General features: G+C 32.1%; 2 protein-coding genes across 2 annotated transcripts; one reads left to right on the forward strand and one right to left on the reverse strand.

Annotated features, from left to right (window-relative positions):
- The first annotated feature begins 8,043 nt into the window (after positions 1–8,043).
- Positions 8,044–11,101, forward strand: LOC150030907 (uncharacterized). Its single transcript, XM_090309376.1, has 6 exons — positions 8,044–8,206; positions 8,288–8,424; positions 9,107–9,301; positions 9,802–10,188; positions 10,525–10,619; positions 10,723–11,101. The coding sequence occupies exons 1-6, from the start codon at positions 8,044–8,046 to the stop codon at positions 11,099–11,101; spliced, it is 1,356 nt and encodes a 451-aa protein (XP_090165502.1).
- A 5,424-nt stretch (positions 11,102–16,525) lies between these two features.
- On the reverse strand, positions 16,526–20,574 carry LOC150030908 (protein CENTRORADIALIS-like). The gene is made up of 4 exons (XM_090309375.1): positions 20,236–20,574; positions 19,360–19,421; positions 17,557–17,597; positions 16,526–16,743 (listed from the first exon to the last, which is right to left on the reverse strand). The coding sequence occupies exons 1-4, from the start codon at positions 20,443–20,445 to the stop codon at positions 16,526–16,528; spliced, it is 531 nt and encodes a 176-aa protein (XP_090165501.1). The 5' UTR covers positions 20,446–20,574.
- Between the last annotated feature and the right edge of the window lie 3,859 nt (positions 20,575–24,433).

Below are 24,433 nucleotides of genomic sequence, written 5' to 3' on the forward strand. Positions count from 1 at the left end.
AATAAAAAATCCCCAGCTTTACCATTGGTTATCCCTGGCATGATCCTACATTTTTCCCAGTACTTTCACACGTATACTAAGACAACAACAATTCCTGTGGAAACTTTCCCTGTACCCTATTATCCCGCCAATATGCACATCGACTATTTTTCCACTAGCTATGCTTAGGTAACTTGACTATATTTTCCGCTGATCGTCACCGACTATCATTTCTTGCTGACCGAAGCTGACTATATTTTCCTATCAAGTACCTTTTCAAGCATGCTAACTATATATCCCGGGTACAATTTCAAATTCCAAAACAAACATACAAACAATATCTTAACAAGCATAGTAACAAGATAAAAATATATCCCTGATCATGCCAATTTAACATTATCCCCTATATATATTTACCTATATATAGAAATTACATCAACAATACAACAACACAATAACCACTCACCTTGGTTGGTTAGGAACTTTCCTTTCCGAAGTTCCTGAAGTTTCCTTGGTTTCCCTTTTGAACCCTAAATTCCAGATTCAAATATTAGCTTAGATTACTCATAGTTTCCGACCTTATTTTAAGATTCTTCCTTCTGCAAAAATGTTCTAAACTTTCTCAGGAAGCTTACTATAAATTCTTAGCTAATAACTCCTCTTGGTTTGGTCGGAAACATCAAAACATCAAGACTGACCCAACTTACCCGATAGCTCGACCCCTCTATCTTGTCCTCACTTTCTAGCTCGATTCCTTTGAGCTTCTTCTCCAGCACCCTATCTTGAATACTAGACTCCTTTAGCTTTCAGATGGCTTTGAAATCATATCAAATGCACGAGTATTCCGGGAGAACTCCTCGTTCCAATTTGATGCTACTTCCTGTCTTTTCTATCCGACAACATCTCCACTCTTGGAACTTCTTGACCAACGCATGGTCTTGCTACCAACGCATGGTCTCCTTCCAATACACTATTCTTTATGTCCTTTGAAGAGAGTTGAATGAAGTCCTTGGCCCTATTAATAAGCGTATAAGATTGCTCCCTGGTCGACAGCTCCAACTTGGCCGCATGTCCAAGTGTCTTTTCTTCACACCATCAAAGCATTCTTACATCAGAGCAAGCCAAAGTGTTTTCTTCTCCTTTCACCAACGCATAGCCCTCAACTTTGCATGTCTTATTATGCATCCACCTCTTTTACTTAAGGCTTAAGAATTCCTCGTAACAAGCCACATGTTCGGATGACGTCCTTGAATGCGTCCATCCTTCATATATGTTCATCCTTCGTATGCGTTTATCCTTCATATGCGTTTATCCAACTTCATATGCGTTCACAAACCCTTGGATGTTCAACGCGTAGTATGCCATCAGTGCATAGTTGGCCATCAACGCATAGTCTATAATCAACGCATAGTGTAATCATTAACGCATAGTGTGCAATCAACGCATAGCAACCCTTGGTTCCCCTTGGTTTTCACCACACCACCATCGCAACCCAACTTACTCAGTCATTGCAAGCCTTAATCATCGCAAGAGCCAACCACCATGCATCCAACTTAGCTCATTGCATAGCCCATGTCCAATGTATCCATCGTGTAAGCCATCGTCAACCTCCAACGCATTGTAAGGTTGCACGACACCAACGTATGGCCTTGTTCGGTCGCATCGAATTACCATGTCTCGCTCGGCCGCATCGATGCATAGGTGCTTGGCACGGCCTCTGGTGTTGACGCATAGGCACTTGGCATGGGCGTTTGGCTCCGACGCATACGCGCTTGGCATGGGCGCTGGGCATCGACGCATACCACCCTCCCGCGCTTGCCTTACCCCCCGTCCTAGCTTAGCCCATGCATCCTCGCATGCCCGCGTGCCACTCCAATGCATCATCCTCGGCTTCCTTCCTTCAACTGTATGCCACCCTCCAACGTATCCATTGAGCCTAATGCGTTGGTCTCTAAGGCATGCGTCATTCCCACTTCAACTTCTCCCTTGGCCCAAGTAATCTCTCCAAGATCTTATGGCCAACACAAGACAATGCCTAGTCCAACACTCAGTCAATTTTCATCAATTTAAGCTTAACTCAAAGATACTTAAGGAAAATCTATTCAACGCTTAGAAATTTCCTTCATTTCAACATAGGATTTAACTTTTACTTAGTTAATTTCCTTAACCACTTGCTTAAGTAGGAATAATGGAAATCTGGATTTCACAAATCAAGACAAATTCATAAAGATTCATTTGGCTTCAAAAGTAAGTGTGATTAACACTGAGTTCCTTTTGTATTGTATCTGAAGCATGTTATAAATTTTGTAAAAGTGCATAATGTAATTCTCTGAAATTTTAATTCTCTGTGAATTTAAAATTGGGACATGATTCGTGCTTCCGTATCGGAGCTCTCAGTCCTTCACGAGGAACATTTGGGTCAGTCATAATCTAGAATAAAAAACAAAGAAGAAATTAAATGAAATAATGAAAACATTGAAAGATATTTAGATAAAACATATCTCTAGATATATACATTTCGTCGTTCAAAAGAAGAAATAACGTCACACATATGAAGATGAGAATTCGAACATACAATTTCATATGAAAATATCGATGTCATAAACACTAAAGAAATTGACAAGATAAGAAATATATATATATATATATATATATATATATATATGTACGTATATGTATATATATGTATATATGTATATGTATATGTATATATATGTATATGTATATATATGTATATATATCTATATCTATATCTATATATATATATATACATGTTCTGATACCATTTGACATGAATCATCAAGAATTGGACACGTGATGAGCATGTAGCATGAAGTAGATGGAGTTTGTTGAAGCAGGCATGCTTGACACGTGGCAAAGAGAGAAATGAATTAATGATTGTTATGGAATGGGAAATTGTGAAGAATATTTTGAGAGATATGATGATTATATAGAATGTAAAATTATTAAGAATGATGAGTATATTCGTATTGATGAGACAATAGTTTAATATAATAGATATGTTTGAAATAATGATGAAAATTTTTGGCAAATCGAAATATAATAAAAGAAGACTAGAGTAGTTGTTGAAATTATAAAATTTGGTAAAGAAAATTTGATGTAAATAAAGTAGTTATTGGAAATATTAAAATATTAGGAACTTACTTGAATTTTGTTGGAGAAATGAAGAACTCTTTATTTTATTTCACAGAGTACAAATTCTATTGTTCTTCTCTCAAGGCAAAGACTCAAAAAATTCAGAAGAAAAACTTATCTCCATATATATATATACGTAATGGTAAATTTAGTCTTTTTTTTCTTTGTGAACTTAAAAACTAATAAAGGTCTAACCAATAATTAAAAATAAAACTATTTGAGAAGAAAATGACAATATTAAGTTCAATCACATACCTCTTATTAAGGGAAAAAAACCATATGGCAATTTGTTTCTTATTCCTTTTTAAAAAATTGTTCAACATGCAAGACAAAATTTGAATATCTAAACTTTTTTTTTAATGATATAATTGATGCTTATACTTAGATTGATAGACCAAACAACTCAAAATCTTAATTTTTCTTTTCTTCAACATGTAGAGCGAGTGACTCGAATCTCAAATAAATCATTTATTCATCCCGTAACGAGTAAAGGGAGAAGCAATTTGGTCAATCATAATCTTGAAGAAAAGGTGGAAAAAAACCAAACCAGAGTGAAGAAAGATCTCAAGTTACCTCCATGGATTACAACCCGAGGAAATCGGTGTCTAATTTTTGCAACGTATTTTCAATAAATTTTTAGGCCTGTTTGGATTGACTAGAGAAAAAAATATTATATAAAAAGTTCATTTTTTATATAAACTCTTTTGATAAGACCTAGTTAAAATACACTTCAAAAACTATTTTTATTGGTTGCCAAACACTTCAAATTTTTTCAAATGATTTATTTGTAAAATTAAACAATTGAAATGTTAAACCAAACACACCCTTGAATTTTCTTTTGAAATGTATTATAAATATAAAAGATCAATTTTCAATGTTTAATTTCAAAATATTGTTTTCATGTAACATTTTTACATTTTTAATTAAAAATTTCAGAAAACATAAACACAAGGAATGATTCCTTATCTTATTTTTTTTCTCAATAAAATATCGATAGTATGAACACTATGCCAATCGAGCTATGCTTTGTTGGCTACCAAATGCAATTTTTCAACTTTACTAAGGCTATATTTAACGTTAGCCATGTCAAAAAACCATTTGGAAAAAATCTCAACCGTTTGCTAAAACCTGATTTACTGTTAAAAACACTTTTTAAAACGCGTTAATTTTACGTTGACTTTAAAAGAAGTATCCTTCTAGCTTTTAGATTCTCCTCAAATTATTTAGAATTTTTAATTAATATTTAGTTTTCAATTTTATACTTTAAAAAGAACCTTTATTTTATATATTTATCTATTTCTCACCCAATCAAATCTATTTTCTATATTTTATGAGTTAAATACATCATTTTTCGAAAAAAAGTATACCATATTCATTTTTTTTTAAAATATAGCTATTTTCCTTAATATTTAAAAATTAACCTATAACAGATATAATTGATCATACTAAACAATTATTTAAAATTTTAAATTACAAAAAGAAATTTAAAAAAGTTGATTATAAGTCTATTTTAATTATTATATCCAAAATAATATGCTTTTGTATTTATTTACCGAACATTCTAACCTACTTTTTCAAGTTTAAGCTGGAATTTACAAAATACTCTTTTACTTCTTTTCACACCTGATGTTTCTAAAAGCACAACTACCAACAATTATTTTAAAAGCTACAATAATCTTAAACGGAATCTTGAAAAAGAAACATAAAAAAAAAAAAAAAGATGAAAATGGAAAATATAAAAATAAAACCGTTACCAAGTGGACCTTTTTATATATCTTAATTTGAAAACTAAATACAAACTGTGGTAATGGTAAATCATCTCTGAAACTAAATTCATTAGCACATCCATCTATATGAACATGCAAAATACACTAATAACACACAACTAAAAACACACCAAAAAGGAAAAGAAAATGACGCCGTTCTCCTCCTTTTTGCATGTCCAAATTATTTTCCCTCATGCATTTGAGGGGACTGTTGGCAAACTAAATATATATTTTTCTAATATACAAATCTGAACCTCTCTCTCTTCCTTCTATATCACCATATATAAAAAGTGATTATTATTTTCAAGGGAAAAGAAAGACTCAGATTGTATATTAATTTTTTTCCTTTTTCTCCTCTTCTATTTTGGTCCACTCAGACTGTTGCCAAACAGCGGTTTTAGCGCCGTCTGGCCCCAGTTTCTCTTTGGGCATTGAAGTAGACGGCAACAACGGGGAGACCCAGATTGTTGTCGGTGGCAAAGGCTCGGGTGTTGAATTGATCCCTTGAAGAGGGTGGATTCACTGATTGTCTTCGTTTCTGCTTGAATAGAACAAAAACAAACCTGTGGATTCCTATGTTTGGCATTTGAATCTCGTAGCTTACTATCTCCCTTCCTGTGTTTCATTCATTTACAAAAATTTATTGGTTTTAATAATGTAGCTTAATAGTTAAGATATATTTATATTGATCGTCAATAAAAAGTTATAAGTTTTTTCTCTTTCTCATTATAAGAAAAATCTGCCTAATTAAGAAGGAAACAGATAGAAAAGGATAGGGCTCTCTCCCTTTTCTAACTTGTAAGTAAAAATTTCAGTTTCTTTTAATCTTTAATTTATCTATTAAATTTTTTTAATTAAAAATATTTAGAAAACTAGGAAATAAAAGTTGGTCAATACCTATATAATGTTTTTCTCCTAAAAAGTTTAGAATTTAGCAAATTGGAGATTTTTATTTTTTTTTTAAAATCTTACGTTTTTTCCTCCCCACAAAACTCAAGAAGAAAGGGCAATAACACCATAAGTCAACTTGACACAAATATTATGTTATTAACCTAGATGTTTGATCTCAATAATAATAATAATAAAAAAAAAAAAAAAGAATCCAAGGAGGGAGTTTTCTTTAAATTTTTTTTTTTATATAGAAAATACTTGAGTGTTATCTAAGCTTCATAAGCAATTGTCCAAAAAAATTTCATGTAGCAAGTTGTTTTTTTAAAAATGATTTTTTCTTTATAATTTTTTTTATACACTTAAAGGAATGTGAAGCATGAAATTAGGTTGCACCTAATAATTTCTCTTAAAGGTAGTTTAAACCAAATCTAAAAAGGAAAGGAAATAGACAATATATGTATATATTTAAAAAGTTTTTCTTCTAATCTCCCCTCTAGAAAGTTTTTTTTATTTTTTTATTTTTTACTTTTTCTAGAAGAAAGTTTATTATTATTATTATTTATTTTGAATATATATATTTGGTAGGAAAAGTTACCAAATGTGGTGTCTGTAGTGCCAGGGATATCTGTTATGATCCTGCAATAGAGGTTTCACAGTTAAAACTTTTTAGGGCCTATTTGGTAGAGAATATAAAAACAGAAATTTGAAACAAGGGATTAAATAAAAACAAAATTGTATTTCATGTTTTTAGATATATGTTTGGTAGCAGAATTTAGAAATTGAATTATAAAATAAACAATTGTAACCTAGTTATAGTTACTAAATTTTAGTTGACAATAAATTATTATTAATTTATTTATGAATATATTTTATGCTAAAAAATTGTATAATTATTATTTTGTAATATAATATAATTTAAAATTGAAATTTTGGTCCCTGTGGTTTAGAGTAAGTTAAAATTTAAGTCTTATTGTTTATAATTATAATTTACCCCCTATGGTTTGATAAAAGCTTTCTAATGAATAGTTCATATGGTAGGAGCTATTTAAGAGGATTTAAAAAGCCATATGAACTATTAAACTGTATGAACTAAATTCTAAATCTTAAAATCATATGGATTAACTTTTAACTTCATCCAAATCATAGGGACGAAACTTGAAACTTAACCTAATTTAATTTAGAATACATTATATAATACATTTTCTATTTTTTTTTAAAAAAATTGAATTAGGTTTATAACATGACATTTTATATTTCTAAATGTTTTTATCTTTATCTAATATAATTTTGCATTTAAAATTTTAAAATTCAAATTATGGAGACAAAGAAAACATAAAAATATTGCTTTTAAAATTTGCAGTGTTTGGATCACATAATCTCAAAACAATTTTCAAAAATAGAATTTGAGTTCTCTGCCAAACATATATTCGCTGAACTCAACCAATCTGAAAATATAAAACAAAATCTAAATCATGAAAGTTTTCCTTAGTAACTTTTGATTATGTTTTCAGATGGAAAAATTAAAAAATAATAAGTAAATAAATAAATAAATAAGAAACCAAGAAGGGAGTTTTTTTTCCCTTCTTCTTTTTCTTTTTTCCTCTCAATACGAGTCGAGCGAAGTTTGGCAGATGTTGAGCAGTTGCCAAGAGGCAGTGAGGCCGTAGTAGGGCCTAGAGATAGGGGATTCTGATCTTTAGTGGCAACCCAGACAAGTGGAAGCCATTTCAGGGGAACCAGTTGGTAGGGATCTAAGAAAAGGAAAACGAGACCCTTGGTCGGTGCAGTTAGCCGATCAGAGATATCACGAACTGGTGAGTCGATAGCCAGCACAGACAGGAGACCGACATGCCCTAGTTGTGGTAAGAGGCATTTTGGGGCGTGCTATAGTGACAGAGGTGCATGTTTCCAGTGCGGACATACAAGGCATTTTAAGAGGGACTGTCCCCAGATGAACAGGGACGTTCCACTAGCACAACAGCCGACCTCCCAAACAGTTAACCAACCAAAGAGTGCTGGAAATCGGGGCGAAGGGTCAAGTGGTGCCAAGTAGAAGAATGTCGTAGGTCGACCCCAACAGTAGGGGCGAATGTATGCCGTGACACACCAGGAGGCAGCAGAGTCTCCAGATGTTGTGACCGGTAATGTTATGTTATGTGGGCAGTCTGCTTATGTTTTATTTGATCCTGGTGCCACACATTCATTTATATCTAGCATGTATGCACCTAGTATAGATAGGTTGGTTAAACCTATGCCTGAAGAGTTATTTATCTCTACCCCTTTGGGAGATGTGATAGTAGTAGATAGATGCTATAATCATTGTGAGATATTGATCAATGGTCAGAACTTCTATGCTGATTTACTTCCTTTAGAACTGTTGAAATTTGATGCTATCTTGGGGATGGATTTTCTAAGTAAGTATCATGCTTCAGTAGACTGTTACAAGAAGAAGGTAGTGCTCAGAAAATCAAATGGCTAAGATGCAATGCTGACAGGAAGCAAACGATTAGTCGCGGAGAATTTGATATTGATAGTGAAAGCTTGGAAGCTATTTAGCAAGGGATGTAAAGCCTATCTGGCTCATGTGATGGTTGCTCAAGGGAAAGAGCTGAACCCAGAAGATGTCCCAGTGGTAAATGAATTTCGAGATATATTTCCTGAAGAACTATCGGGATTATCACCCGATAGGGAGGTGGAGTTTATTATTGACTTAGTTCCAAGAAAAACTCCCATATCGTAGACACCGAATAGAATGGCACCAATTGAGTTGAAAAAATTAAAGGTTCAACTGCAAGTGTTAATTGACAAGGGATACATTCGATCTAGTGTATCACCTTGGGGAGCTCTGATATTGTTTGTAAGGAAAAAAGACGGTACAATTAGATTGTGTATCGACTATAGGCAGCTGAATAAGGTAACGATTAAGAATAAATATCCGTTACCACACATTGATGATTTTTTTGATCAACTAAGAGGAGACACAGTTTTTTCGAAGATAGATCTGAGATCGGGTTATCATCAATCGAAAGTGAGAGAAACCGATATTCCTAACCACATTTAGAACGAGATATGGACATTATGAATTCCTGGTAATGCCTTTCGGATTGACAAATGCCCCTGCGACATTCATAGATCTCATGAATAGGATATTTCATCCCTACTTGGACTAGTTTGTGATAGTATTCATTGATGATATACTAGTGTATTCTGGTAGTAGGGAAGATCATTTTACCCACCTGAAAATAGTATTGCAGACGTTGCGAGATAGGTAGTTGTATGCTAAATTCAGTAAATGCGAATTTTGGTTAGATCAGGTAGTATTTCTTGGGCATGTTGTTTTAGCAGGCATTAGTGTAGATACCCAGAAGACAGAAGCAATAATTAATTGGGAACGACCCACAACCGTTTCAGAAATACACAGTTTCCTAGGGTTGACAGGTTATTATCGGAGGTTTGTGGAGCATTTCTCTAAGATAGCCCTTCCGTTGACGAACCTGACCAAGAAAGGCGTGAGGTTTGAATGGTCATTGGAGTGTGAACATAGTTTCTAGGAGCTGAAACGGAAACTAGCATCAGCACTAGTATTACCTTGCCTATTCCAGGTAAGGAATTTGAGATTTATTGTGACGAATCTCGACAAGGATTGGGATGTGTGTTGATGCAGGATTGGAAGGTGATTGCAAATGCCTCTCGTCAACTTAAGAAACACGAGGGCATTTATCCCACGCATGATCTGGAGTTGGCAGCAGTCGTTTTGACTCTGAAGTTGTGGAGACATTACCTATTTGGAGAGCGTTGCAGGATATTTACAGATCATAAAAGCTTAAAATATATCTTTGATAAAAAGGAATTGAATCTAAGATAATGAAGATGGATTGAATTAATTAAAGATTACGACTGTTCCATCGAGTACCACCCTGGTAAGGCTAATGTTGTGGCAGATGCACTAAGTAGGAAATCCTCAAGACCTAAGGCCATTATTGGTTCAATAAGATAAATGCTATTGCAGGAGTTAAGGAATTCCAGAATCGCCTTATCAGTGGAACCGTCAGGAGGAATGATAGCTACTTTTCGGATAAGGCCGACCTTAGTAGAAAACCTTAAGCGGGATCAGTTGAAAGACCCTAATTTTCAGAAGATTGCTGATGATGTGAGTAAAGGCATTAGGGTTGACTTTCAACTGGGAACAGATAATGTACTAGAAAAGGAGGGGAGAATGTGTGTGCCTAATAAGCTGCAGCTTAAACAAGCCATTCTAAAGGAAGCACATAGTTCCGCTTATGCCATGCATCCAGGTAGCACTAAGATGTATAGAACTTTGAAGAAATCTTACTGGTGGCCTGGGATGAAGAGAGACATAACAGAATATGTGGACCGATGTATAGTCTGTCAACATGTAAAACCTGAGAGACAAAGACCAGCAGGATTACTCAATCCACTTCTAGTGCCTGAGTGGAAGTGGGAGCATATGACAATTGACTTTCTATTTGGTTTGCCTAAGACACCCTCTGGATTTGATGGCATTTCGGTAATAGTCAATAGACTAACTAAAACAGCAAGTTCATACCAGTAAAAGTTACTTTTACACTAGATCGTCTAGCTACGATTTATGTGGATAGGATAATCAGTCAATATGGAGCCCCAGTGTCGATAGTATCGGATCGGGACTCGAGGTTCACTTCAAAATTTTAGCTTAGTTATAGAAGGCTTTGGGCACTAAATTGCATTTCAGTACGCCTTTTCATCCGCAAACAGATGGACAATTGGAAAGAACTATACAGACACTGGAAGATATGTTAAGAGCTTGTGTACTACAATTCAAAGGAAGTTGGGTTACATACTTATCGTTGATTGAATTTGCCTACAACAATAGCTACCATTCTATTATCGGAATGGCTCCCTACAAAGCATTGTATGGCTGACCTTGTAGGACTTCAGGGAACGAAGTTGGAGAACGACAATTATTGGGTCCAGAATTAGTTCAACAAATAACAGAGAATGTGAAACTTATCAGGGATAATCTTAAGGCGGCTCGCGATAGACAGATTATCTACGCCGATAAACGAAGAAGAGAACTAGAATTTGAAGTTGAAGAACGGGTATTTCTCCGACTATCCCCATGGAAAGGAATTCTCCGGTTTGGGAGAAAATGGAAGTTAAGTCCACGATACATCGGACCATATGAAATGGTAGAACGAGTTGGTCTAACAGCTTATAGGTTGCAGTTGCCGATGGAGCTAGCTCGTATACACGACGTATTTCATGTGTCGATGCTAAGGAAATACGTGTTTGATCCTATGCAACACTAGCAACACAACCGATACAACTCAAAGAAGATTTATCTTTCGAGGAAGAGGCTATCGAGATTTTGGATAGGAAAGATCAGGTATTCAGAAATAAGATGATTCCTTTGGTGAAGGTGTTATGGTGTAATCATGGGATTGAGGAAGCAACCTTGGAACCTGAAGAGCAAATGAGGAAGAGATACCCTCAACTTTTCAAATGACATATCAAGTAAATTTCAAGGACAAAATTTCTTTTAAGGGGGAGATGATTGTAAACCCCGAACTTAGGTTCCCTAGATAAGCATGATTAGCCAAGAGATGTTATATTACATATTTATTAAGTAGAAATTCATGTTGTTTATAGGGATTATGAAGGAAGGGAAGGAAATATATTAAATGAATAAACTCAATCATTAGTTTGGCTAGAGGCACTAAGTGTGGGGTGACGTGGCAATCTGCTCTTTGAACTCAGGAAGCGGCAGAAAGATTAAAAGGGAAGTGAAATTTCATAAGTATGGTTTCGGCAATTGAGAAGAGAAAATTTAGCGAATTCGGTGCCATTTGAGAGCTGGGAGAATCTAGTTTTCAAGGTTGTCTTGCTAGAGAAAGATTGCAGAAGGAGAAGAACAAAAGTGAAGAATTTTCAGAAGAGGCAAAACCACGGATTAATCAGGGCTCGAGATGAATATATGCATATATTACATATATGTGTATATATATGTATATGTATATATATGTATATATATCTATATCTATATCTATATATATATACATACATGCTCTGATACCATTTGGCATGAATCATGAAGGTTGGACACGTGATGAGCATGTAGCATGAAGTAGATGGAGTTTGTGGAAGCATGCATGCTTGACACGTGGCAAAGAGAGAAATGAATTGATGATTGTTATGGAATGGGAAATTGTGAAGAATATTTTGAGAGATATGATGATTGTATAGAATGTAAAATTATAGAATGTAAAATTATTAAGAATGATGAATATATTCGTATTGATGAGACAATAGTTTAATATAATAGATATGTTTGAAATAATGATGAAAACTGTTGGCAAATCGAAATATAATAAAAGAAGACTAAAGTAGTTGTTGAAATTATAAAATTTGGTAAAGAAAATTTGATGTAAATAAAGTAGTTATTTTATTTGTTGGAGAAATGAAGAACTCTTTATTTTATTTCACAGATTACAAATTCTCTTGTTTTTCTCTCAAGGCAAAGACTCAAAAGATTCAGAAGAAAAACTTATCTCCATATATATATATACGTAATGGTAAATTTAGTCTTTTTTTTTCTTCGTGAACTTAAAAACTAATAAAGGTCTAACCAATAATTAAAAATAAAACTATTTGAGAAGAAAATGACAATATTAATTTCAATCACATACTCTTATTAAGGGGAAAAAACCATATGGCAATTTGTTTCTTATTCTTTTTTAAAAAATTGTTCAACATGCAAGACAAAATTTGAATATCTAAACTTTTTTTTTTAATGATATAATTGATGCTTATACTTAGATTGATAGACCAAACAACTCAAAATCTTAATTTTTCTTTTCTTCAACATGTAGAGCGAGAGACTCGAATCTCAAATAAATCATTTATTCGTCCCGTAACGAGTAAAGGGAGAAGCAATTTGGTCAATCATAATCTTGAAGAAAAGGTGGAAAAAAACCAAACCAGAGTGAAGAAAGATCTCAAGTTGCCTCCATGGATTGCAACCTGGGGAAATCGGTTTCTAATTTGTTGCAACGTATTTTCAATAAATTTTTATGCCTGTTTGGATTAACTAGAGAAAAAAATATTAATATAAAAAGTTCATTTTTTATTTAAACTCTTTTGATAAGAACTAGTTAAAATACACTTTAAAAACTATTTTGATTGGTAGCCAAACATTTCAATTTTTTTTAAAATGATTTATTTGTAAAATTAAATAATTGAAAGGTTAAACCAATCACACCCTTGAATTTTCTTTTGAAATGAATTATAAATATAAAAGATCAATTTTCAATGTTTAATTTCAAAATGTTGTTTTCATGTAAAATTTTTACATTTTTAATTAAAAATTTCAGAAAACATAAACACAAGGAATGGTTCCTTATCCTATTTTTTTTCTCAATAAAATACCGATAGTATGAACACTATGCCAATTGAGCTATGCTTTGTTGGCTACCAAATGCAATTTTTCAACTTTACTAAGGCTACATTTAACGTTAGCCGTGTCAAAAAACTATTTGGAAAAAATCTCAACCGTTTGCTAAAAACTGATTTACTGTTAAAAAACACTTTTTAAAACGCGTTAATTTTACGTTGACTTTAAAAGCAGTATCCTTTTAGCTTTTAGATCCTCCTAAAATTAGTTATAATTTTTAATTAATATTTAGTTTTCAATTCTATTGTCACACCCGAGATTGTGAGCGAGAAAGTGGGCGAGAGCGAGAGTGGGAAGAGCGAGACCAGCGAGAAAGGGGGCGAGAGCGAGAGCGGAGAGAGCAAGAGCAGCCTGAATGCCTCATTCGAACGTCACGCCCACGCGATCGAAGGAAACCACCTGTGCATCGAACGGCTGGGCATTTATGTGTTGAATTTGACCACGATCTTATAGATTATGCATTGAAAACCCTAAATTGAATACAAACAAAGCTTGAAGACGTAAGGGCAAACCTCAATTAAAATTGAGGTGTCCGATTAAGAGGAATTCTTAAACCCTAAGAAATTGTGTTGGATGCGTTTGGGAAGAACACATTGAACCAAGGTGAAGTCAGCTTACGTTGATAAAGGGAGGATTAAACATTTGGCCATGCAGCCAAGTAGGTTGTGTCAACACCATAGGAGGTTTGGACGCCTATAAATAGAGTCGTTGGGATTTCATTTTCAAATCACAAATCATAAAACTAGTAAAAAGAGGGGAGAGTAGAGTGCATTGGACAGTGAGGGTGAAAGAGAATGCATCAACTTGAGACGAGGAGATCTCCCAATCTACTCGAGCGTTTGATGTAATTTCAAAGCCATCTGAAAGATAAGAGAGTCTAGTTTTTATGGTGAGGCTGTTGAAGAAGAAGCTCTAAGGAATTGGACTGGAGAATGAGAAAAATACAGAGGGGTCGAGCTATCGGGTAAGCTGGGCCAGTCTTGATGTTTGGATGATTCCGGCTAAACCATGAAGAGTTATGAGCTAAGATTTTATGGGGTAAAAAGGAAGCCCGAGGTAGAAAAGGGAACTGTTAGAAAGGCTCCTAAGCAATTAAGGTGAGTGTTATAGTTTTGATAGTTAGCATATGTCATGAGTGTCATAGTTTTGATAGTTAACATATGTTGTGAGTGTTATAGTTTTGATAATTAACACATAGTGTGAGTGTTATAGCTTTGATAATTAACATATAGTGTGAGTGTTATAGCTTTGATAATTAACACATAGTGTGAGTGTTATAGTTTTGATAGTTAGCATATGTCGTGAGTATTATAGCTTTCATAATTAACACATAGTGTGGGTGTTATAGCATTATAGTTTCGATATATCGTGAGCATTATGTTGGTTTGATAAATAAAGTGTGTTTATACAGTTTTGATAGTAAATGCATATTATGAGTATTCACTTAGCTTTATACTCTGATATTGGAATATATGCATCTGTGGATACAAGCTATATGCTTTGGTAATATGATGTTGCCATGATATTATTTGTGTATGACTATGGAAACTGCGATTATGGCCGGGATGTGGTTAACATGCTTAACAAAAGGTGCTTGGCGGGAAAAATTGGTCGGCTTCGGTCGGCGAGAAAATTGGTCGGCTTCGGTTGGCAGAAAATAATTAGTCGGCTTCGGTTGGCGAGAAAATTGGTCGGCTTCGGTCGGCGGGAAATAATAGTCGGTGACGACCGACAGAAAATATGGTCAAGTACCTAAGCATGACTAGCGGGATAAATAAAATGGTCGATGTGCACATTGGCGGTAGGAAGGTTTCCATAGGTGATTGTATTGAGTGATGATATGATATGCATGCCACGTGTAGCATTTTGGAATAAAGGTTAATCATTGCATGAATAAATCCATGATCATGCATAGGTACACTGTGATTATTATCATGTGATTGGTTTCCCAAAATGATGATTTTCATCTTTAAAAGAACCACTCACTGGGCTTAGTAGCTCATACTTTTCAAATTGTTTTCCTAACTCCCCCCTCCCCCCTCCAGGTAGCGGAAGGTGAGAAGTTCCAGAGTGCTGCTAAGGTCAAGGTCTGCCACGTGCCACAATTACACTTCTGGAGAGTTATTACGGTTGTCGTTGTAAACTTTGCTGTTAAGTCCTTAAGTTGTATAAACGTTATATCACTGTCGTAATAAAAGATGGGCCTACTTAAATCTGTTATAGTTTATCTCCTTGACTTAATCATTCCGCTGTGTATAAGTTATAGTATGGTATCAGAGTTATTCCGCAAGAATCATTAGGCAGAAAGTGTCAGCTCAAGGGTTGATAACTGCTGCAGTCGCATCCCTCTCCCAGGCTGAGAAGGTGGTCTGGGGGCGGGGTGTGAGATCTATACTTTAAAAAGAAACTTTATTTTATATATTTAACTATTTCTTACTCAATCAAATCTATTTTCTATATTTTATGAGTTAAATACATCATTTTTTGAAAAAAAAGTATACCATATTCATTTTTTTTAAATAAAGCTATTTTTCTTAATATTTAAAAATTAGTCTATAAAAGATATAATTTATCATACTAAATAATTATTTAAAATTTTAAATTAAAAAAAAAAAAATTTAAAAGGTTGATTATAAGTCTATTTTAATTATTATATCTAAAATAATATATTTTTGTATTTATTTACCGAACACTCTAACCTACTTTTTCAAGTTTAAGCTGGAACTTATCAAACACTCTTTTACTTCTTTTCACAGCTGATGTTTCTAAAAGCACAACTACCAACAATTATTTTAAAAGCTATAAATAATCTTAAACGGAGCCTTGGAAAAGAAACATAAAAACAAAAATAAAATAAAAAAAAGCAGGAAATGAAAAATATAAAAATAAAACCATTAGCAAGTGGACGTTTTCATATATCTTAATTTGAAAATAAATACTAACTGTGGTAATGGTAAATCATCTCTGAAACTAAATTCATTAGCACATCCATCTATATGAACATGCAAAATACATTAATAACACACAACTAAAAACACACCAAAAAGGAAAAGAAAACGACGCGGTTCTCCTCCTTTTTGCATGTCCAAATTACCCTCTCATGCAAATATATATTTTTCTAATATACAAATCTGAACCTCTCTCTCCCTTCCTTCTATATCACCATATATAAAAAGTGATTATTATTTCAAGGGAAAAGAAAGACTCAGATTGTATATTAATTTTTTTTCCCTTTTTCTCCTCTTCTATTTTGGTCCACTCGAACTGTTGCCAAACGGCGGTTTTAGAGCCGTCTGGCGGCAGTTTCTTTTTGGGCATTGAAGTAGACGGCAGCAACGGGGAGACCCAGATCGTTGTCGGTGGCAAAGGCTCGGGTGTTGAATTGATCCCTTGAAGAGGGTGGATTCACTGATTGTCTTCGTTTCTGCTTGAATAGAACAAAAACAAACCTGTGGATTCCTATGTTTGGTGTTGGAATCTCGTAGCTTACTATCTCTCTCCCTGTGTTTCATTCATTTACAAAATTTATTGGTTTTAATATTGTAGCTTAATAGTTAAGATATATTTATATTGATCGTCAATAAAAAGTTATAAGTTTATTCTCTTTCTCATTATAAGAAAAATCTGCTTAATTAAGAAGGAAAAGGATGGAAAAGGATGAGCTCTGCCCATTTCTAACTTGTATGTAAAAATTTCAGTTTCTTTTAATCTTTAATTGATCTATTAAAAATATTTAGAAAATTAGGAAATAAAATTTCAGTTTCTTTTAATCTTTAATTGGAGATTTTTTTTTTTTTTTTTAAATCTTACGTTTCCCCTCCATAAAACTCAAGAAGAAAGCGCAATATCACCATAAGTCAACTTGACACAAATCTTATGTTATTAACCTAGATGTTTGATCTGAATAATAATAATAATAATAAAAAAAAAAAGAATCCGAGGGAGTTTTCTTTAAATTAAATTTTTTATATAGAAAATACTTGAGTGTTATCTAAGCTGCACAAGCAATTGTCCAAAAAATTTTCGTGTAGCAAGTTGTTTTTTTAAAAATGATTTTTTCTTTATAAATTTTTTTATACACTAAAAGGAATGTGAAGCATGAAATTAGGTTGCACCTAATAATTTCTCTTAAGGTGGTCTAAACCATAGCTAAGAAGGAAAGGAAATAGACAATATATGTATATATTTAAAAAGTTTTTCTTCTAATCTCCCCACTAGAAAGTTTTTTATTTTTTTATTTTTTACTTTTTTTAGAAGAAATTTTATTATTATTATTATTTATTTTGAATATATATATTTGGTAGGAAAAGTTACCGAATGTGGTGTCTGTAGTGCCAGGGATATCTGTTACGATCCTGCAATAGAGGTTTCACAATTAAAACTATTTAGGGTCTATTTGGTAGAGAATTTGAAAACAGAAATTTGAAACAAGGGATTAAATAAAAACAAAGTTGTATTTCATGTTTTTAGATATGTGTTTGGTAGCAGAATTTAGAAATTGAATTATAATATAAACAATTGTAAACTAGTTATAGTTACTAAATTTTAGTTGACAATAAATTATTATTAATTTATATATGAATATATTTTATGCTAAAAATTGTATAATTATTATTTTGTAATATAATATAATTTAAAATTGAAATTTTGGTCCCTGTGGTTTAGAGTAAGTTAAAATTTAAGTCTTATTGTTTATAATTATAATTTACCCCCTATGGTTTGATAAAAGCTTCCTAATGAATACTTCATATGGTAGGAGCTATTTAAGAGGATTTAAAAAGCCATATGAACTATTAAGCTGTAGGAACTAAATTCTAAATCTTAAAATCATATGGACTAACTTTTAACTTGATCCAAATCATAGGGACGAAACTTGAATCTTAACCTATTTTACTTTAGAATACATTACATAATATTTTTTTTTATTTTTTTTTATAAAAAATTGAATTAGGTTTATAACATGGCATTTTATATTTCTAAATGTTTTTATCTTTATCTAATATAATTTTGCTTTTAAAATTTTAAAATTCAAATTATGGATACAAAGAAAACATAAAAATATTGCTTTTAAAATTTGCAGTGTTTGGATCACATAATCTCAAAACAATTTTCAAAAATAAAATTTGGGTTGTCTGCCAAACATATATTCGCTGAACTCAACCAATCTGAAAACATAAAACAAAATCTAAATTGCGAAAGTTTTCCTTAGTAACTTTTGATTATGTTTTCAGATGCAAAAGTTAAAAAATAATAAGTAAATAAACAAATAAATAAGAAACCAAGATGGGAGTTTTTTTTCCTCCTTTTTCTTTTTTTCTCTCTTACTTTTATTAATTAAAAAAATATTTTTTTATTGATTTGTTCTTATAATTTTTTTTAGAAATTTTCATGGATATAGATATTTTTCGATATTTTAACCTATTTTAATAAGTTTGTACTATCTACTTTGAGGTTAAAAGTTAGATTCTTCTATCTAAATATTGTAATAAAAAAAAAACAACTTTAACTTAAAAAATGCTAATAAGGAGAACAAGTTGACAAATATACCCTCAATTAAGATATAGCAAATAAGGAGTACAATCGAGTAATTATGCCTTTAGTGAATGCAGAATAAATTATACAAGTAAGTAAATAAATACTATATTGCAGTTTATGAGAAATAAAGGGGATCTTCCAACGGTCAAAATACATGTATTTCTCTTCTCTATAAAAGAAGATTTTTTAATTTTAATAAATGTAAAAGACAAATATTAGATTATTTTCAATGTTTTCTTCAAAAAATAAACTAAAAATATAACCAAATGAAACCCAAATAAGACAAAAAAAATTTTAGGCAAGACAAAAATGAAAGAAAAATCTGCAAAATTAGCCAAAATCCAAAATACTTTCATAATCCAGTAACGACAAATATTACATCGATTCTTGCATTATTATTCTTCAAAATCAAATTTGATTGGACGCTGGAGGTTCAAATTCCCATACTCTATATTGTACTCCAAAAACAAAAAGTCAAATTTAATTTGGTTGGTTTCACATGCACATGCAATATGTAATATAATTTCATCACACATATATAGCCTTGAAAAAAAACCAACTCATATGTAAATGTTTAATTACCAGTGTAAATGCTCCCTTAAATAAGGATCACTTGGTCTAGGAACATCTAGGTCAGTCATAATCTGAAAATAATAATAATAATAATAAATCAAGTAATGAAAACATTAAGAGATATTTAGATAAAACACAACTCTAGTATATTTTTTATAGTTCAAAAGAAGGAACAACATCCCAAATATGAAGAAGAGAATTCAAAACCTACAATTTCTTAAGAAAATATCGATGTTGTAAGCATTAAACAAATTCATGAGAGAAAAATTATATAGGAGATTTGCAAAAATAGAAAAATAAGGAAAATTATTTACACAAAGTAACAAAATTTTAATATTCTTTTATAGAGACTGATAGAAGTTCATTAGTATCTATCATTAGTATCTATAGAGACTGATAGAAGTTCATTAGTATCTATCATTAGTATCTATAGAGACTGATAGAAGTTCATTAGTATCTATCAGTAGCTGATATACATACTAAACTATGTCTAGTGAAAAAACTTGTGGTAAATTTAATCTTTTTTTTTTCTTTGTGAGCTTGAAAACTAGTATAACTCTAACAAATAATCAAAAAGGGAAATTCTTATAAATAGAAAAATCTAAAAAATATTTACATTTTTTTCTTATTTTTCAAAAAAATTATTCAACATGCAAGACATAAATTTGAATATCTAAACTTTTTTTTATTGATATAATTAATATTTATACTTAGGTTGATAGACCAAACAATTCAAAATCTTAATTTTTCTTTTCTTCAGCATGCAGAGCGAGCTAGAGACTCGAACCTCAAATAAATCATTGATTCATATCCGTAACGAGTAAAGAAAGAAGCAATTGGGCCAGTCAAATATTGAAGAAAAGGGGGAAAAAGAAAAAACCAAACCAGCGTGAAGAAAGATCTCAACTCTCCTCCCTGAATTGCAACCCTAGGTTTAGTAGCAACAGCAGAAGGAAAGAACTCATGGCCATTGAAAACTTGCTTGTTATTACTATAAAAAACACACATCTCCATGCTTTGAGTGAAGGAATCAAGAACATCTCCTATCACTCTCCCAACAACAAGAGGCTCTGATGACATTATTGATCTTGCCATTTCTTAATTTTTCAAGCACAACTCACAAAATTAAAGGGGAAAAAAAAAGCTTTTGGATTTAGGAAAACACTGTTCTTCAGATCCTAATTAGGGTTGTTTTTTCCCTTTTCTTTTTGTCTATGTGCTTTAGAAAGCTCAAGCTTTGGTGTTGGTATTTATAGTGTTTATGGAAGGCTCATTTAATAGATATAGATGTTGCTTGGTGTTTCTTGGCAATAAAGTGAATGTTTCTAGAAGCTTTTATTAATTATAAAATTGAGTGTCAATACTGGTTGTAATTATTCATTTTAAAGCATGAATTGAGTTATTCTTTATGTAGGAGAAAAAAAAATCATATAGCACTGTTACCATTTCAGCTCACCTATTTATTTATTATTTTTTATTTAGTGTCAATACTTTTGAGACTTGTGGCCTGTCACTGAATTTTAGGTTTGTCTTATGTTTATTTGGTCTATGAATTATTATTTTTGGTATCTAAAAAAACTTTGAACTTTAAAAAGTATTTAAAATGGGCTTTGTTCTTTCAATATCTTATATATCTAATAGATCTCTGAATTTTTTATTTATATTTTGAAGGATTTTATATTTGAAAAATCCTCATATATACTAGTTAGATGTAAAATTAAAAATTTAATGTCCTATTAGACATAAAATTTAATTTAATGTTAAATAGATTAGTTAATTTTTAAGAATTTTAAATATGTCATAGAACTTTCGATACAAGACTGAAAGTGAACTTGGTAGACACAAAATTGAAAGTTTAACAATTCATTAGATTTTTTTTTTTAACTTCATAAAATCATTAGACACAAACAATAACAAAAGTAATTAGGGACTAAATTGGAAAAATGCTTCTTAAAGAAATTAGAAATAAAAATTTCTAAGGACTTGTATGGATTGGCTAGGGAAAAAACTATTTTTCAAAAAAGTCAATTCTATTTTATCTCTTTTGATAAAAACGGTTTAAAATGTACTTTGAAATTGCTTCAAAATCTATTTTAAATGGTTGTCAAACACTTCAATTTTTTCCAAAAGGATTTATTTTCAAAATTAAACACTTGAAAAGTTAAACTAAATATACTCTAAATTAATGATTAAAGTGTTTTCAGTATAGATTCTTGACTATGTTCTCACATTAACAAAATTTTTATTTTTGTAAAAAACAATCTCAATAAATAAAAAGTACTTAAAAATATTTCCTTATTATAAACATTATTATTATCGAATAAAAGTTAGTGAGGTTGATATGAATACAGTTCAACTAGTATGAATTTGTACTATCAATCTCGAGTAGTCGAAAATCTTCTAAAGAAAAAAAAAATCATATTTGTAATTAATAGAATCATTTGAAAAAAAATACTTAAATTGAAAGGTATTTTGGACACACCTCTTTAAGATGTACTTTAAACATAGAAGGTATTTTGAACACATCTCTTTAAGATGTACTTTAATCACACTTGGGTTTGAATTTTTTAAAGATTAGATCCAAATTTTTTCTTCCTTTTTTGGTTATTGTATGGGTCATCTTAATGTCCGTTTGTATTGGCTTGTGGAATTTTTTTTTCAAAAAAAACCATTTTTATATAAACACTTTTGATAAAAACTTATTAAAATACACTTGAAAAACTGTTTAGAGTGGTTGTCAAATACTCTAATTTCTTTTAAAATGACGTATTTTTTAAATTAAATACTTGAAAATGTATTCCAAACACACCCTTAGCTACCTTGAAAAACACTTTTGAAATCATGATCAATTTTTCTGAAAACAACCATAGGTTATTTTTTTAATATAATATATTATGATGGGGATCAAACCTCTGATCTTGAGTATGAGTTGAACTATGCTCATTTATAACTATAGATGATTATTTTTCTACTTTCACAAAATCTCTCACGATATATTTTTGAATTAATATACTTTTTAGGTCATAAAATGCACTCTTAAAATTATTTTCCCTCTTAAAAAAGTTCATGCAAATGAGAAGGCACTACATTCAATGCACAAAGAAAAAAGTCAAAAGAAAACAAAAGAAAACATACGTCATTTTAGAAAAATGTTAGGGTCATTTTCCAAAAGAACTTTGGTTATAAATTGAGCATTAAGTTCCTCTTAATAGGTCGGAAATCCCGTAATCTCTCGAGTTTGCTGAGAATTTCTTCAATTCCGTCCATCTGATGGTAATAATACTTCCTCTAAGTGTAGGAATTTTTTTGGCAAAACAGTTCTCTTCTTTGCAAGGCCTATTTATACTTGGACTTGCATGTAAGCTTATCTTAATTCAATGCTGCTTGACTTATTAATCCTCAATCCAACATTTCTAAGGCTACCACATAACCAATTTATTATTTAATTAAGCTCAATCTCCAGCTTAACTCCATCGCATGGGCTTGCGGCCACTTAAGTCTTTTCTTCGTCATTGTATGTTTCAATAATTTTCAATATAGCTTCCGCAACTTTAAATATGCTCAACGTCGATAAATTAACTGCCGATAATTACATCACTTGGAAAATGTAACGACCCAGATTTGTACGCATACAGGAAATTAAATGTCAAATATTAAGCAGGACGAAATTTTATTTAAAGGGGTAGAAATTTAGAATGAAAAAAAAAATGAATAATTGGAAATTAGAAATTTATTGGATTAATTGGAAATTTATTCATTATCCAAAAATAATGAATAAGGAAGCAGAATCAGGGAGGATTAATTGGAAGTTGGACGCTAGCTAATTTAGGAGACAACGGGCAGTAGATAACTTTTGTTTAGACAGGAAGAATTGGAGGTGAATGCCCATACACTCTTCAAATTTTAAAGAGTTAAAAAGAGGAAGTGGAATCCACAAGCAGTGAAGGCAACCACGCATGAAAACTAGCGAGATTGGAGAGAACATTGGAGAGAGCGAGAGTAAAGAGAGCGAGATTCTTAGCGAGACAGTAGGAAAGAGCGGGAGCGGGAGCGAGAGCCAAACCAGCGAGAAAGCTGGAGAAATTTATGGAATAATTATATCACCATCAAGTTAAGTAGTTTATCTCACCCTCTCTTTAAATTTTCTATGGTAGTATACCTTTATTATGTTGCATAGTTATGTTCATTGTTATATTGCATTACATGTTTAGAACACGTTTCTCTACAAGGGACCCATGCATGATGTTTGTTCACGATTACATTAAAATCAAGTTTTAATTAGGTGTAAGTTATGCTTCCAGTCTAATCTTACGTTTATGTTAATGGTTGATGTTGGATGCGACTCTGGCCCTATTGACTGCATGACCCGCTAATCATCAGATGGGTTAGTTTTCGCTTAAGTCCTCATTTTCCTATCAGGGCGGAGAAATTTATGGGCTGGCAGGGTATGTATGGTTGCACCCCTGTAGTCTAATCTTACGTTTATATTAATGGTTGATGTTGGATGCGACTCTGGCCCTACTGACTGCATGACCCGCAGTCAAGTTACGTTTATATTATGGAATAATTATATCACCATCAAGTTAAGTAGTTTATCTCACCCTCTCTTTAAATGTTCTATGGTAGTGTACCTTTATTATATTGCATAGTTATGTTCATTGTTATATTGCATTACATATTTAGAACACGTTTCTCTACAAGGGACCCATGCATGATGTTTGTTCACGATTACATTAAAATCAAGTTTTAATTAGGTGTAAGTTATGCTTCCAGTCTAATCTTACGTTTATGTTAATGGTTGATGTTGGATGCGACTCTGGCCCTACTGACTGCATGACCTGCTAATCATCAGATGGGTTAGTTTCCGCTTAAGTCCTCATCTTCCTATCAGGGCGGAGAAATTTATGAGCTGACAGGGTATGTATGGTTACACCCCTCTAGTCTAATCTTACGTTTATGTTAATGGTTGATGTTGGATGCGACTCTGGCCCTACTGACTGCATGACCCGCTAATCATCAGATGGGTTCGTTTCCGCTTAAGTCCTCATCTTCCTATCAGGGCGGAGAAATTTACGGGCTGGCA

This window comes from Benincasa hispida, unplaced genomic scaffold, assembly GCF_027475165.1.
Source record: "Benincasa hispida cultivar pf3 unplaced genomic scaffold, pf3_genome.v1.1 HicScf159, whole genome shotgun sequence".
Lineage (NCBI taxonomy): Eukaryota > Viridiplantae > Streptophyta > Magnoliopsida > Cucurbitales > Cucurbitaceae > Benincasa > Benincasa hispida.

What these genes read in the sequence shown, in the direction of transcription:
- LOC150030908 (XM_090309375.1), bottom strand. Translation starts at nt 20,445, where the DNA reads ATGGCAAGATCAATAATGTCATCAGAGCCTCTTGTTGTTGGGAGAGTG. An exon ending in TGAGATCTTTCTTCACGCTG is followed by an intron (nt 19,422 to 20,235) that starts GTTTGGTTTTTT and finishes TATTATTTTCAG; the next exon opens with ATTATGACTGACCTAGATGT. An exon ending in CACTACAGACACCACATTCG is followed by an intron (nt 16,744 to 17,556) that starts GTAACTTTTCCT and finishes AATGAAACACAG; the next exon opens with GGAGAGAGATAGTAAGCTAC.
- LOC150030907 (XM_090309376.1), top strand. Translation starts at nt 8,044, where the DNA reads ATGCCTGAAGAGTTATTTATCTCTACCCCTTTGGGAGATGTGATAGTA. An exon ending in ACCCAGAAGATGTCCCAGTG is followed by an intron (nt 8,425 to 9,106) that starts GTAAATGAATTT and finishes TGGTTAGATCAG; the next exon opens with GTAGTATTTCTTGGGCATGT. An exon ending in TGTACTACAATTCAAAGGAA is followed by an intron (nt 10,620 to 10,722) that starts GTTGGGTTACAT and finishes CTGACCTTGTAG; the next exon opens with GACTTCAGGGAACGAAGTTG.